The sequence below is a fragment of the Macrotis lagotis genome, chromosome X, assembly GCF_037893015.1.
Source record: "Macrotis lagotis isolate mMagLag1 chromosome X, bilby.v1.9.chrom.fasta, whole genome shotgun sequence".
NCBI lineage: Eukaryota > Metazoa > Chordata > Mammalia > Peramelemorphia > Peramelidae > Macrotis > Macrotis lagotis.
Genome location: NC_133666.1, coordinates 696,081,754 through 696,097,228, shown reverse-complemented (window position 1 = coordinate 696,097,228; position 15,475 = coordinate 696,081,754). Strand labels below are relative to the sequence as shown.

At 43.0% G+C, this 15,475-nt stretch overlaps 2 protein-coding genes and 1 pseudogene across 6 annotated transcripts in view; 1 reads left to right on the top strand and 2 right to left on the bottom strand.

Annotated features, from left to right (window-relative positions):
* The window catches only part of LOC141502021 (uncharacterized), a 43,522-nt gene extending 37,007 nt beyond the window's left edge, over positions 1-6,515 (bottom strand). For 2 of the 5 annotated variants that reach the window (XR_012472366.1, XR_012472367.1), the window contains exon 1: positions 423-557. The gene's annotated coding sequence lies outside the window, so the exon portion shown is untranslated. Of the gene's footprint in view, positions 1-422; positions 563-4,959; positions 5,194-6,140 lie in introns of those variants that run through there. The other 3 variants (XM_074206553.1, XR_012472368.1, XM_074206554.1) reach the window with 3 other exon arrangements.
* LOC141499613 (uncharacterized) lies at positions 810-11,770 on the top strand. Its single transcript, XM_074202286.1, has 4 exons — positions 810-1,067; positions 6,155-6,723; positions 6,824-6,936; positions 8,695-11,770. The coding sequence occupies exons 1-4, from the start codon at positions 810-812 to the stop codon at positions 10,452-10,454; spliced, it is 2,700 nt and encodes an 899-aa protein (XP_074058387.1). The 3' UTR covers positions 10,455-11,770.
* A 2,988-nt stretch (positions 11,771-14,758) lies between these two features.
* LOC141498152 (E3 ubiquitin-protein ligase RNF114 pseudogene) lies at positions 14,759-15,430 on the bottom strand (annotated as a pseudogene).
* Positions 15,431-15,475: the final 45 nt, after the last annotated feature.

Sequence of the window (15,475 nt, the reverse complement as noted above, 5' to 3'; positions counted from 1 at the left end):
ATGGCAACCCTTTTTCTCCAGTGCCTGGTACACACTAGGTGCTTAATACATCTTATCTATAACAATCAGTATTATAGCATTATGATAACTACACGCACTGTTGTATTGCACAATGTTGGAACATGTAAAATTCTTATCACACAACTGTGACGACAACAGCGATGCTGACGTTAAGGTATTAATAGTGATGGGTACACAGTAGGTGTTTAATTCGTGTTGTTCTGTTAAAATACCACAGTTTATGCAGCAATAATATTATAAGGACATTATTCCGACTTTCTGACCCAAAGTCCTGGTCACGTGACTGCGGCCTCCCCACGTGACGCCATCCTGAGCCTCGACCAGCCTGGGGCAGAACTCTCGGAGCGCTGAGGGGAGGCCGGGCCCGAGCACCAGAAGCCCCCGACTCCGCCCTGACCTACCTCACTCGCTCGCGCCAGGGACCCCGAGGTCGAGGTCCCCCGAGGTCGAGGTCCCCCGAGGTCGAGGTCCGAGGCCCCAGCAACCGCGGCAGAGCAACCTGCCAAGACACTTCCGGTGCGGTTGCACTTCCGGTACAGGCAGTTCGGGGACAGCTAAGGGTCTTTCCCCCCCGGATGCAAAGGCTTCTGGGATGGGTAGTTCGAGGGGCTGAGGCACTGCACATGCGCCGCAGCAGCCTTCCCACGGCCCATGGGGTCCCGGGCTGCCGCAGCTCCGCAGACTGCGGGAAGGCGCCCCCGGAGCCCCTGAGGCTGTGCCGCCCTTCCCGGCCCGGGCCCAGGGCCCAGGCCTCTCCTTGATGTGAACCACAACTGTCAACCTTAAGGATGTTGGGTCAGAATGCCAAGCGACAGCACCCAGCGGGCGGGAGCCCGGCCGACCACGTGACCCCCACGGCCGCGGGACACAGCAGAGGGTTTCGTAAGAAACCCGGCATGTGCTGGAGCTCGACAGTTTCCCCCCAAATCTCGCTTCCCTCCCCACCCCCACCCCCACCCCCACAGAAGGCGCTCTGGCAGGCTTTCCATGGGTTCCATGTCACGTACACTGAGCTCAGTTGCTGTGATGACAGAGAAATCATATCCGTAAGGAAGAAACATAACGGATGAGATAGTCAAATACACAATAAGATAATGGGTTTTTCCCCAATTTGAAGGTAATAGTCTGTGGTCTTTGTTCCAAGTCCATAATGCTTTCTCTGGAGAGACAGGCATATTTAACCAAAAATATGGAAGGGGGGAAATCTTGAACCTCCTGAAGGGCCAGACCACGAAGCTGCCCAATTACTCCTCAGAGCCTATCAACCTTATACAACACTATCTGAGCAATTGTTATCTCTCTCTGGACTTTAAGCATCCTGAGGGCCACGCAAAGAACTGTGGATATAGGAAATTTGTAATTAGAAACAAATTTTGTAATCTTTTATGCTGTTAAAGGTTATTACACAGTTGAATGCTATCTGCTCTAGAGATGTAAATTGACTTCTATTGTTCCATTGTTCCATGTCATTCCCAACCCCCACCTTCCAACCTCCTCCCTGGTTTCAGTAAGGGGCAGGGGTTTTCCCCTTTGTCCTCAGGACCCAGAAAATGGACAAGTCTACAAAACCTGGCCTAAACTCCCCACCAGGAGGCTGCCCTTGCTGGCCCAGTCAGCTCTCCCGGACTGTCTCTCCTCTTTGTTTCCCAAGCAACCTCACCTAGCCTTTTCTTATTCACTTCTATCCTCCATGTGCCTGTTCCTTTGAGTGGGATAAAGTCTGAGATTTCTTCAGTAAAATATTTTAGATTGAATCTGGTTAACTATGTGCCCCTCCTCCCTTGACAAAGCAAACTTCTGGGATATTGTTAAGAGTCAATTGACCTCACCTTATCTGTGGATGTCCAGAGAATCATTCAATTCCTAGGGCTAAAGAGATAATCTGGTTTCAGTTTGAATTTTATGCTCTTTTACCTAGGGTTGTTTTCCTGTTTAGATTTTATGACCACATTCCTCATTAACGAGGGTGGGTCAGTTGGGGGGGGGGGGGTCGAGTTAGGATAAATGTGATTCTTGGCCTTTTGCTTTTGCCTCAATCTCTCTAAGTGATTGTGACCCATTTCTCCAGAAATGAATAAAGCCTTCTCTTCATACCTTGAGAGATTTCCAAAATTTATTTAAGTGGCATTTATCCCACACACCTTCCTCTGGGAGGAGAAAAAGTTTTAATCTGTCTCTATTGCAGCAATCTATAATAAATCCCAGGGTTTGTGTAAATTTATTCACTTTGCACTAACCCTCAATCTTCATTCAGAGACCCCATTTCTCATCACTACAAGGGCAGGACAAGTCTTCCAACATCCTCATCATTGCTTTCTGAGTTCGTAATTAACAAAGGACAGATAATCACTGACTTCTTGTCTACTGTAAAGGGAAGGCTGATTACTGTTTTAAGGAAATTGATCTTTTTACCAGGACTATAGTTGTAAAAAACTCATGATGATGATGATTATGATAATGATGATGATGATGATTAGCTTCAAAAGTTATCAGTGTGTGAAGAAAGGATTTACCAGAGATTTGTTTCTAAGAAGCTCCAAAGGCCTTAAAATTTTCACTCTAACTAAATTTTGGAGAGGCAGAACTCACAAAAAGACCCAGTGAGGCAATTCTCCAGCCCAAGGTAACTTGGAACACCCGTGAGAAGGCTCTGTTCCACTGGGGTTGGAGGGGGAACCTGCTGTGTCAGAACTAATGAGCTCCAGCTTCCAAGAATAGCCTACAGGGCACCATATCCAGACCTCCCAAACCAGGGATCACCAAGCACAACTTGGAAGATCAGTAGGAAACCCCTGTTAGAAAGAGCATGGAGCCCAGGCCAGCATGGCCCTGAGCACAGCTGGGGCCTTTGATGCAGCCCCAGCCCCAGGAAACAGAAGCAGGGCTGTGGAGTCACCCAACAGGGAACTACTTCCCGCAGCTACTTCCAGAGCACTCAGGCCACAGAACATAAGGGGGTGGGAGGAGACTGTCAAGGTCTTTCCTTTATCCTTGGGACAGAACTCCTGTTCTTTGTCCACATTCAGACCCTGATCGAAGTCTGGGACCCCCCCCCCCCATTGCCAAAGAGCAGGGACCCTCCTCACAGCTCCATAACACTCAAAACCTTGGGAAGCACCTCAAAACCCAGGGCACAGGCTGGAGAAATGAGGAAACATAAAAAAAATCTAACCATAGATAATTACTTTGGTCCCTTGGAGGATCAAAACACACACTCAGAAGATGACAAAGTCCAAGCTTCTATATCCAAAGATTCAAAAAAACTAAGGAATTAGACTCAGGCTATGGAAGAGCTCAAAAAATATTTTGAAAATCAAGTAAGGGAGGCAGAGGAAAAACTGGCAAAAGAAATGAGAGAGATGCAGGAAAATCCATGATGACCAAGTCAGCAACTTGGTCATGGCTATACAAAAAAAATTACCAAAGAAATTAAACTGATTAAAAACCAGTTTAGGTCAAATGGAAACAGCAGTCCAAAAAGTTAAAGAGGAGGTTTGATCTTCAGATACCGGACTCAGGTGAAGCATAGAGATTGGAGGAGAAGGGGAAAATATGAGGGACTTGATGATGAACTGCATGTATTCCTGTATAGAAAAATGACACTGATAATACTCATATGTACCTTCTCAGTTAATAGAGCAGGTAGAAGGAGCTTTTATAGTTGAAGCACAGGAGAAAGCTGAATTTGAAGATAAAATATGGTGTAAAAATGGAGTCAATAGATAAAAGGGAAATGTAATGGCAGAAAGAAAAAGGAGAGGGGGAATAGGCCAAGATATTTCATACAATAAGATTTTTCTTTATTACAATGAACTATTGCAATGATATGGAAGGGGGAAAGGCGAGGGGGAATGAAGGAATCTTCGCTCTCATCAGAGGTGGCTAGGAGAGGAAACAGCATATATACTCAATGGGGTATAGACATCTGGAGTAAGAGGGGGGGCAGGGGGAAGGGGGGGATGTGAATGAAGGAGATGATGGACCATGGGGGGAGAGTGGTCAGATATAACACATTTTCTTTTTTACTTCTTGCAAGGGGCTGGGATTGGATGGCCCGTCTGGGACCATAGGGCCAGGTGGATGCTGGGCCTAAGAGGCCCCAGGACCAGGGATCTGTCTGCTGCACCACTAAGATACCCTACAACAGAGTCAGAGTGAAAAGAGAGAGAAAATATAGTACATGGTAGTGGAGAAATAAGAAAGGAGGGAGTTGCTATCAGCAATGGCAATGGTGGAAAAATATGGAAATAACTTTTGTGATGGGCTTATCATAAAGTATGTGATCCACCCGTGACAGAGTTGGTGGTGTTGGCAGACTAAAGCACATTTATTATTATTATTATTATTATTATTATTATTATTTGGGGGGGTGCAGGGCAAATGGGGCTGGGTGGCCTGCCTGGGGCTGCATAGCAGGGTGATTGTTGGGTGTCTGAGGCCAGATTTGGACCCGGGTGCTCCTGGCTCAAGGGCCAGTGCTCTGTCTGCCACCCAGCCACCCCTACTGTTATTACTATTTTATTTTATTTTGGGTCTTTTTTTTCCTCCTTTTAGTTTTTGCAGGGCAGTGGGGTTGGGGTGGCTAGCATGTCACACAGCTGGGTGATTGTTGGGTGTACAGGGCTGGATATGGGTTCAGGCACTCCTGGCTCTAGGGCCGGTGCTCCGTCCACTGCGCCACTTGGCCATACCTACAATTATTACTATTATTTTTTTTAATTTTAATTTTAATTTTTTTCCTCTCCCCTTTACTTTATCGCTCAAGCGAGTCTATATTTTGGGGGGAGGGGGTATTTTTGTTTACTCTTAAACAAGAATATTTTATTAATGTATAAAAAACATTATTTGTACAAAATGAGAATAAAGATTAAATAAAGATTAAAAAAAAGAAAAAATATCAATAAAATGAAAACTGAATGCTAAGATGCTTTTTTTTACCTCAGTACTTTCCCATTTTCAATGACCAGGGCTTGCAGTTTCCATAGAAGATGTGATCTCTCAGCTGGAACAAGGGGAAGGTCTTAGGGTGCCCGAAGAAGATGCCATAAGCAGCCCCTGTCCAGGTGAGTGGATGAGAGACAGGCAGAGGAGTCCCTGTAGACAGCAGCTCCATGTGACCTTGGGTAGTTGGAGGAGCTGAGGCTGTTTGTCTGAAATCTCCACCTCTTAGAACTAGAGCCGAATGAAGAAACATTTTAGGGACCTCAGAGCCCAATGTTGGAAACAGGTGCAAAAGGAGCTAGTGAGTACAGGAGTAGGATTTGAACCCATGAACCCATGCTCTAGGCTTCTAGTTCTCTATTGACTTTCATCCTCTACATGTGCTTCTGATCCCGTCCCTTTTGTCTTCTCCAGCAGACTGAAACTTGGCAATCCCACCCCCCCTCATTTTTATACCTTTTTTAAAGTTGTTTTTTTTTTTGGCAAGGCAATGGGGTTAAGTGGCTTGGCCAAGGCCACACAGCTAGATCATTATTAAGTGTCTAAGACATATTTGAACTCAGGTACTCCTGGCTCCAGGGCTGGTGCTTTATCCACTGGTCTTCTCCCTACCTCTTGGCTCCTTCTTTACTGTCTTCAAACAGCCCCAGAACTCCTCTAATCTCCATTGTGTCCTACATTCTCTCCCCATTATCACCCTTCTTCTTTCCTCCTTTGCCCAGTCAAACCCTGAGAAAAAGCTATTTTACTCTCTTTTTCTTTCTACTTTACTTATTCCCTCCTCTGGTCTTTGCACTTTGACTTCTGTGTCAATCAGCCAACACCAAAGTTTCCAGCGCTCTCTTCATTACCAAGCATGGTGCCATTTTCTCATCCTTTTCTGCTTTTTCTTTCACATATATTTTGTTATATCAGTTTTGTTTTTTTTTTTTAGAGTTTGGCAAGGCAATGGGGTTAAGTGGCTTGCCCAGGGCCCCACAACTAGGTCATTATGAAGTGTCTGAGGCCGGATTTGAACCCAGGTCCTCCTGACTCCAGGGCCGGGGCTCTATCCACTGCGCCACCTAGCCGCCCCAATGGCCCTCATTTTCGAAGACGATCAGGAGGTCGGGGAGGTGGAGCCCTGACAAGCTCGTGAGCTGGGGTGGAGTGAGGGGGCTGTGCCGCCACCATCTTACCTCCCCCTCCGGAGTGCCCTGCACCCTGTGGCCAGCTATGGGGCAGGGCCGGGGCTCGGGCCGCCAGGTCAGTGATTTGCCCCGTCGCCCAGCTAGTGGGTGTCTGCGGCTGGATTCGAACTCCGGTCCGCTGGCTTTCACGGCCCGCGCTTGGATCCCGGGGCCAAGGCTCTCCCAACGGGGCTGCTTTGGCTGCAAAACGAATTTATGCTGCAGGGAAGCAAGAAATGGGTGCATCAAACAAATGCTTCTGCCTGGGGGGTGGAGATGGCAGGGGCGGCCCGGGCGGGGGCAGGGACGTGCAGGCCCCGAGGGCCGGGACAGCTTCCGGCCCCGCCCCGGAAGTGCTCCCCGCCCCGGAAGTCCGGCCCGGCCTGAGGTTCCGAGCAGGCTGCTCGAGGCAGCCGTGGCCAGGCGCGTGGTGGGGGCCCGAGTGTGAGGGACCCCGGGGGTCCAACCGGCCAGGTAGGCCTGGGCAGGGCAGGGGGACCGCAAGGCTCAGGCCGGGCCCCTCGCCGAGTGTGAGGCCTGCCCTGAGGGGAAGCCCCACGACCGCCGAGGCGCGATTTTATCCTCCGTGGAAGTGGGTCTCGCTGGGGGCCCTGGGGGGGCTGGGGGGCTTGGGGGGGCTGGGCCCGGGCCGAGTAACGCCCGGAGTGATCATTATTCTGTCAGTATTGCAGGTCTGCCCTGTGCTGGAGTTATCGTGTACCGGCAGCTGTGGAGCGCAGGCCCCGCGCTGTGGAGGGGGCGTTCCATGGAATTATTGGCGCTATCTTCAGTTGTATGGCCACTGGTAGATATGTTAATATGTATATAGTAATATGCACATACATATGGATAGATAGATAGATAGATACACATATATGAAGCACCTACTGGGTACAGGCCCTGGGTTAAATTCTTTGTAGTGATAATTAGTTATTATTATTATTATTACTGTTTTTAGTTTTATGAAATTGCATGTATGAAGTGCAGGCCCTGGACTAAGTGCTTTATGGTAATGATTATTGTTATTATTTCTACTATTTTTTATTTTATAACAGTTGATAGGTTTGAAGCACCTACTGTGTGCAGGCCCTGGGCTTCATAGTAATAAAATTATTACTATTTTCATTTTTATAATGACTGACATGTATGAAGCGCCTACTAGGTACAGGCCCTGGGTTAAATGTTTTGTAGTAAGAATTATCATTATTTCTATTTTTAGTTTTATGTCTTAAGTGCCAGCGGTCTGCAAGCACTGGGCTAAATACTTTGTAGTAATGATTGTGAACCCTGAAACTGTAAAAATATTGGCTTAAAATAAAATCCCAGAAAATACAGGTTAGAAATGAAGTTTTATTCTCTGTGATTCGCCCATTGGTGGAGACATCTGTCCAAGATGATCACCCAGAACCTGGGGAGACACAGGCATATTTATCCAAAAACAAGGGTTGAGGGATTTCATTCAGCTCCCTGCCCTGGCAATAAAGGTTACCCATTCATAGGTGACTCAATTGCTCCTCAGAGACTATCATCCTTATACATTACAATCTGATGAGTTGTTATGTCTACCTGGACTTGAAGCATCATGAGGGCAGAAGAAGCCTTTATACATTCTGATCTTTGTCTTCTTGGTTTGTGATTAACCCAAGGGGAGAGGGTCATTGATGTCTTAGCTTCTGTAAAGCAAAGGCTGCAAGCTGTCTAAAAAAATCAGCTTTTTTAATATAATTGATAAAAACCTAATTATTATCATTGTTATTACATTTGGACATAGTTATTAGTTTTAAAGCACCTACTATGAGCCACTCACTGTACTAAGACCTTTACAATCATCAATCAACATCATCAATGAAATTATATAATATATAACCATCTAATTAGTAGATATTATATATATAGCTGTTCTGATGATTTAATAATCTTATAAATAATAAATATTAAACACTTGCCCAGGGTCACACAGCTAGGCAATTACTAAGGTCTGAGACCATATTTGAACCCAGTCCTCCTGACTTCAAGGCCGATGCTGTATCCATTGTGCCACCTAGCTGTCCTGAAAAAAATTAAATTTTTAATAAAAAAATTTTAAATGTCAGTTATGTAGTAGAAATAATACTTGATTATTGATGAAGAATGATAACTATATCCTCTCCAATTAGAAATTAAGCATTCGAATGTACAGGAGCCCAATATAGGGATCACCTACTTTCCTCACCATAATTCTCAAAATTTAGGCAAACTATATTTACGACATTCCCATGAGCTACCAGACATATAATCATAATAAAGAGGAAATTAATTTAGTCCAGGTTATCCAGTTCTTTTAATTTATTTATTTTTTAGGTTTTTTTGCAAGGCAAATAGGGTTAAATGGCTTGCCCAAGGCCACACAGCTAGGCAATTATTAAGTGTCTGAGGTGGGATTTGAACTCAGAGAGAGAGTAGTATTCTTATTTGGTATGTATTTTGATTTGGGAGTTATTTTCTTTATGAGCCTGATAAAACATAGGGCTAAGTATAATATATGGGTACCAGGAAACACTTATTTGATTGTGTTTCTTTTCAGATTGTAAGAGGAGCCCTGAAATCAAGGAATCACTCCCCGAGATGGGGAGTTTTCTGGAAGAATCATCCTTGGATACAAGTGATATAAGTGATGTTCCCTATTTCTCCAGATTGGGACGAAGTTGGAAATGCAAGTCCAAGTTCAACAGAAAGCAGAAGAGAGAGGAGAAATATCATGCACTCAGTGATTGTGGAAAGGCCTCCCTCCAGAATACCAGCCTTATTGGCCATCAGAGAATAGATGCTGTAGAAAACCCTTCTGTGTACAATGAAGGTGAGGTGAGCTTCTATCAGAACAAACATTTTCCACAAAACCAAAAAAGTCTTACAGGGAACAAATCTTTTATATGTGATGAATGTGGACAACTCTTCCACCAAAAGTTAAGACTTCAGGAACACCAGAAAATTCATACTGCTGGGAAATCTTATGAATATATTGAAAGTAGAAAGTCATTCTGTCTAGATAGTAAACTTACTCAGTATCAGAGGGTTTATCTTGAAGAGAAACTTTACACATGTGAGGAGTGCGGGAAAGCCTTCTATTGGAAGTCACGTCTTCCAAAACATCAGATAATTCATTCTGATGGGAAACTTTATGTATGTGATGAATATGGCATGGCTTACCACCAGAGGTCAGTGCTTCCTGAATATCAGAGATATTATACCAAAAAGAAACCTTATGAGTATGAGAAATGTGGGAAAACCTCTCAAGGCAGGAAAAGTCTTGGACAACAACAAAAAATTCACATTGGAGAGGAACCTTATATATGTAAGGAATGTGGTAAAGCTTTCTTACAAAGGAAACTGCTTACCCAACATCAAAGAATTCATACTAGAAAGAAATCCTATGGATGTAATGAATGTGGGAAAGCCTACCACATGAAGTCAGTCCTTACTGAACATCAGAGAACTCAAACTGGGGAAAATCCTTTTAAATGTAAAGAATGTGGGAAAGTCTTTCGCTCAAGGTCAGGCTTTGCTTACCATCAAAAAGTTCATTCTGGTGAGAAACCCTATGTATGTAATAAATGTGGGAGGGTCTTTCAAAAGAGCACACATCTTAGACAACATGAAAAAATTCACATTGGAGAACCTTATGTACGTGTGGAATATGGGAAAGCCTTGTTACAAAGGAAATTGCTTACTCGACATCAAAGAATTTATATTGGAGACAAAACTTTTAACTGTAGCATATGTAGGAAGACCTTCCGTTGGAAGCAAAAACATCAGACAGGTCACTCTGATGACAGACCCTTTGAATGTAATAAATGTGGGAGGAGTCTTCGAAGGAATACACATCTTAATCAACATCAAAGACTTCACACCGGGGAGAAACCTTATGTTTGTAACAGATGTGGGAAAGCCTACCACACGAAGTCAGTCCTCACTGAACATCAGAGAACTTGTACTGGGAAAAAATCTTTTAAATGTAAGGAATGTGGGAAGGCTTTTAGCTCACAGTCAGATTTTGCTTACTATCAGACAATTCATTCTGGTGAGAAGCCCTATGAATGTAATAAATGTGGGAGGACTTTTCGAAAGAGCACACATCTTAGGCAACATCAAAGAATTTATACAAGAGAGGAACTTTATGTATGTAAGGTGTGTGGGAGAGCCTATCACGAGAGGTCATTCCTTACTGAACATCAGAAAACTCATCGTGGGGAGCTATCTTATAAATGTAATAAATGTGGGAAGGCCTTTCGCTCAAGGTCAGGTTTTACTTACCATCAGATGATACATTCTGGTGAGAAACCTTAGTATGTAATGAATGTGGAAGGACCTTTCTATGGAAAATGCTTCTTAGTAAACATCAAAGCAGATCACACATATCAGAAAACCTTCGAACAGGAGAGTGCTTACATAACATTAAAAAATTCATCCTGGAGAGAACCTTATAAACTGAATGAAAATGGAAAAACCTTTGAACAGTACTCATTGAACATCAGAGAATCCTGGAGACACTAGAGAGAAACCTTATGAATGTAGTAAATATGGGGAGACCTTCCAGTGGAACACAAACCTTACTAGGCGTCAGAGGACTTTTGTGGTGGTTTTTTGCTTATTTTTTCAACATTCACTTTATTTTTTTAAAACTGATCCAAAATAAGGGGAAAAAATATTGTCATGCACCCAGAAAAACATGAGCAGGTTCATAATATGAAGCAGCAGATTTCCATTTCAAGGAAGTCTATATAAGAAATACTACACGTTGTTTTCAGAATTGTCTATCCTTTGCTTCTTTGTAGGTTTTCTTCTATCTCTGCTGTGCCTATGTTTTCCTCTCCCTTCCTTCCCCAGAACAACTACAATTAAGCATGGATTTATACATACACACACACACACACGCACACACATTATATATTTGTATATATGATATTATATATGAAAATATATGGGTATAATATACATTTATACAAATAGATACACATTTATATTCATAGATATCCACATATTTAGTTTATAAGTACCTTTCATTTTTATAACATTTCCTAAAAGCAGCAACCCCTACTCACTCCTCTTTACCTCTACTCACTCCCTTGCCTCCTATTCCTTAACCCTGCTGCCCTTCCAAGAAGCCCTCCTTTTCATACCCTTTTATACCTCCCTCCTTTTGGATCAATACCTTTTTCTACCTACCTTCTTCTGCTATTCCCTCATCCTCTAACTCATTACTCTCCCTATCCCCTCCTCTTATTTCTTTCTGAATTTAAGACATAAATAGCTTTCTATGTTATATTGTTCTCTGTTTAACTCATTCCTGATAGAGTAAGTTTTTCAGAACTATCTCTTCTAATTTCTCTATATTGATTCTTTCTGTTACATATCATTTGTATAAAATAAACTATTTTTCTCTTTCCCTATATCATTTTACTTTTAAGAATTCCATCCTCAGCTCTACCCCAATCTTTCCTTTGAAACATCCAATTACTAATAACATTGGCCTTATGGTTTACATTTCCATGTATATATAATAAATAATTTATCCTTATAATTTGTTTTTGATGTTTACCTTGTATTCTTCTTGGTTCTTGTATGTCAGATTTTCTATTAAGTTCAGGTCTTTTTGCAATAAAATCCTGAAAGCTTGGCAATTCTTTGAAAATCCACTTTTTTTCCCGTTCAGAATGATTCTTAACTTTGCTAGGTATGCTATTTTTGTCCACGACCCCAATTCTTTTGCTCTGTGATCTGTAGTGTTCCAAGACCTGTGATCTTTTAAAGTAGCCACTTCTAATTGTTTAGGGATGTAGGGTGTGTTTAAGGAAGACTAGTACCTCCGGTGTGAGGGCTGCCCAGCTGTAGTAAACAGCTCATCCTGGTAAACCATTTTGGCAGGCAGGCTAAAGGAGGTTGAGAGTCTCAACCCATAGGTGAGTTGGTGGGTGTGTCTAGTCTAGTCCAAGCATGTGAAGTCTTCCACTGGAGGAATGGGTGGATAAGAACATTTCATTCCAATGGCCATGAAAGCAGTGGAAGCAAGTGCTGTGGACCCTAGGAGCTTGGTTAGACATTAAAAACCCCAAGGTCATTCATTGCATCTAGAGCTGTCATCAGTTGTCTTGACTCTCTCTTGCCACTGTACAATGATGACTTTGGAAGAGAGCGAGGGCAATGACTTCATGCAACTCTGCCTCACCTAAATCCAATTTATGCGTGAATCAAAACACATCACCCATACCATTTACCATTCCTATCTCAAAGTCCTGTGGTGTGACAAGCAGTGATGAAGCAGCCAGTGTGGATACATTGGGAGCTGTAGTCCCAACCCTGAACAAAGGAAACCCAAGCCATAGGGTCTTTTCCCCACTGAAAGCTGTAGTGGGTTTTGGCAGCCCTCTGGCTTACTGGTTAGTCCTTTTAAGGATTACGCTGTCCCACCTCCTAGTGTGAGGAAGGGGCTAGAAAAGGTATGTTAAAAATCTGCCTAAGGGTGGCTAGGTTGCACAGTGGATAGAGCACCGGCCCTGGAGTCAGGAATACCTGAGTTCCAATCTGGCCTCAGACACTTAACTTGGGCAAGCCACTTAACCCTATTTGCCTTGCAAAAAAAAAAAAAAAACACCCTAAAAAAAATTATCTGCCTACCCAACCCTGGCCTGATTACTGTGATTGGCGGAGAGCCCAGCCTGCAGTCAAGACAAGATTAGAGTAAGCACCCCAGGTGTTCATATGGACTATTTGTGCCTGAACCTGTGGTATAAGCTTTCCAAACTCTTGTTGGTCTGATCAGCCAGTCAGACACACTGTAACATATGACAGTGATGTCATTTTGGTTTTCAATAATGAAAGACAAGAACCAACAAACAACCAATTCTAATTGTGGCACTGCCATTTTTGAATTATATTTTTCTTATTGCTCTTAGTATTTACTCTCAAAGTTTTAGTTATAAAATTCTGGTCACTTTTCTTCCTAGAATTCCTTTCAGGTACCAATTGGTAAAGTTTTGCTATTTCTACTTTTTCTTCCTGTTATAAAACACTTCAGGAAAAGTTTTTCCCCCTGCCTTTTTTAAAAAATTTATTTACACATTACTAACATAGTCCTGTTGTTAAAGTAAACACAATACCCCTCCCCTCACAAAAATAAAAAACCTCATGAGAAAGAAAATAAAAGAAAGAAAAAAATATGTGCTTCAGTCTGTGTTTTGATACCATCAGCTCTGTTTCTGGGGTGGATCACATTATTATAAGGCCATCAGAGAAGTTACTTCCATATTTTTCCACATAATTTTACTCTTGCTGCTTCTAATTCCCTCCAACCATTTCTCCCCACTACCAATTATTATTTTTCTCCTTTCATTCTGTCCCTCTTCAGTAGTGTGCTGTGAGACAGTTGAGTAGTGCAGTGGACAGAGTACCAGCCTTGGGGCAAAGAGGCCCTAAGCCTACATCCCCCTCCCCACCACCAGAGACTCAGCAACCACCCAGTTCAGTAGCCATCCAATCCCACCACCTTGCAAAAAAGTAAAAAAGAAAATTTATTATATCTGATTATCCTCTCCCATGATCTACCTTCTCCTTTAGTCCCTACATCCCCACCTCCCTTCCCTTGTCTCCTTTCTCCCATCCCCTTTCTCTTCTTTTTCTTCTAGATTTCTATGCCCTAATTAAGTATATATGTTGTTTCCTTTCTGAGTCATTTCCAATGAAAATGAAGGCTCCCTCAAATCTCATCTTTTCCCCCTTCCATACCATTGCAAAAGTTATTTCTTGACTCTTTTGCATGAAATATCCATCTATTCTACCTCTTCTTAACTTTCTTCCAGTACATTTCCTTTTCACCCATTGACTCCATTACAAAAATATATCTTCATATTCAGCTCCCTCCTATACCTTGTCTATATAAGCTCCTTCTAACTGCTCTAATAAAAGGTTCACATGAGTATTATCAGTATCATCTTCCCATGCAGGAATACACACAGTTCATTATCATTAAATCCCTCATAATTTACCCTTCTCTTCCACCCTTTCTATACATCACCTGAGTCCTGTATTTGAAGGTCAAACTTTCTGTTCAGCTCTGGCCATTTCAACAGGAACATTTGAAATTCCCCTATTTCACTGAGAGTCCATCTTTTCCAATGGAAGAGAATGTTCAGTTTTGCTGGGTCGTTGATTCTCGGTTGCATTCTAAGCTCTTTTGCCTTCGGGAATACTATATTCTAAAGCCCCACAAGCCCTTATTGTGTATGCTGCTAAATCCTATGTGATCTTTTTTTTCTAGCTCAAAGTTTAATCAAAAAACATAATGCTTTATCATAGCTACATGGGCAAGAAAATAAAAAATTAAGACTGCCTGCTATCTCAATTTTGCTACAATGCCCCAGTATGTGACTCTAAGCTTATAAAGCAAAAGCAGGAGAGGTGAAAGAAAAATATACTAGTTATCAATACAGTAAAAAGATGCAGAAATTAAAAGGGTAATACAACAAACCTGCCAAAAGCAGGAGAGCAAAGATGGGGTCTAAGAGTTTCAAGCACCAGAAAAAAAGGGTTCTGGCCATGATCCTTGTGATAGTCATGCCCATTAAAAAAGATGCCGCTGTTTCTACTTCTGTATAAATCTTATAACTCTGAAATATAAATTTTGACTTCATTTGTCTATCAAGGAGCGTAGCAAAGCCTGGCTCATCATGTCATCTTCATCCACATCATAATCCACAAAAGTATCATAGGAAAACTGATGCCTGCGTTGAATGTGATCCATGAAGTTAGCACTCCAGTAATTGGGGTTTCCCCAGGGCATTGAGGCACAAATTGGACAAACCACTGATTTAGTATCTGTGCTATGGTACATTTTGCAGTGTTCAGCTAGCCCTTCCTGATCAAAGTTCTTCTCAGAACAATAAGGGCATGGAAAGGTAAATTGGTTTGGGATAGTCCTTGGCTGATATGCCATATCCTTAGTGGTAGCTTTAACACCCTCCATTAGATAGCTCTGATACTTGGACTACATGGTTATGCATTTTTGATGGGGCCAGGCTTTTATTGCAGCCACTACAGGTTGCCTCAGTTGCTTCAATTTGCTTTTCTAAGTCCACAGCTTTGGTTCCCAGAGACAGAGAACTTCGACAAACTCCACAGACAGGTTGCTTTGGTTTTAGACATTGTTGCAGGCAAAAAGACGTGTCCACAGGGTGCCCGCTCCAGCTTCTCATACACCTCCAGGCACACTGGGCAGGTGAAGCGGGACCTGCTGCCCCGACCAGCCCAGAGCCACCGTCTAGCGCCATCTTCTCCTCCCTGGTGTTCCTCCCGAGAGCCCAGCGACAGCAGCT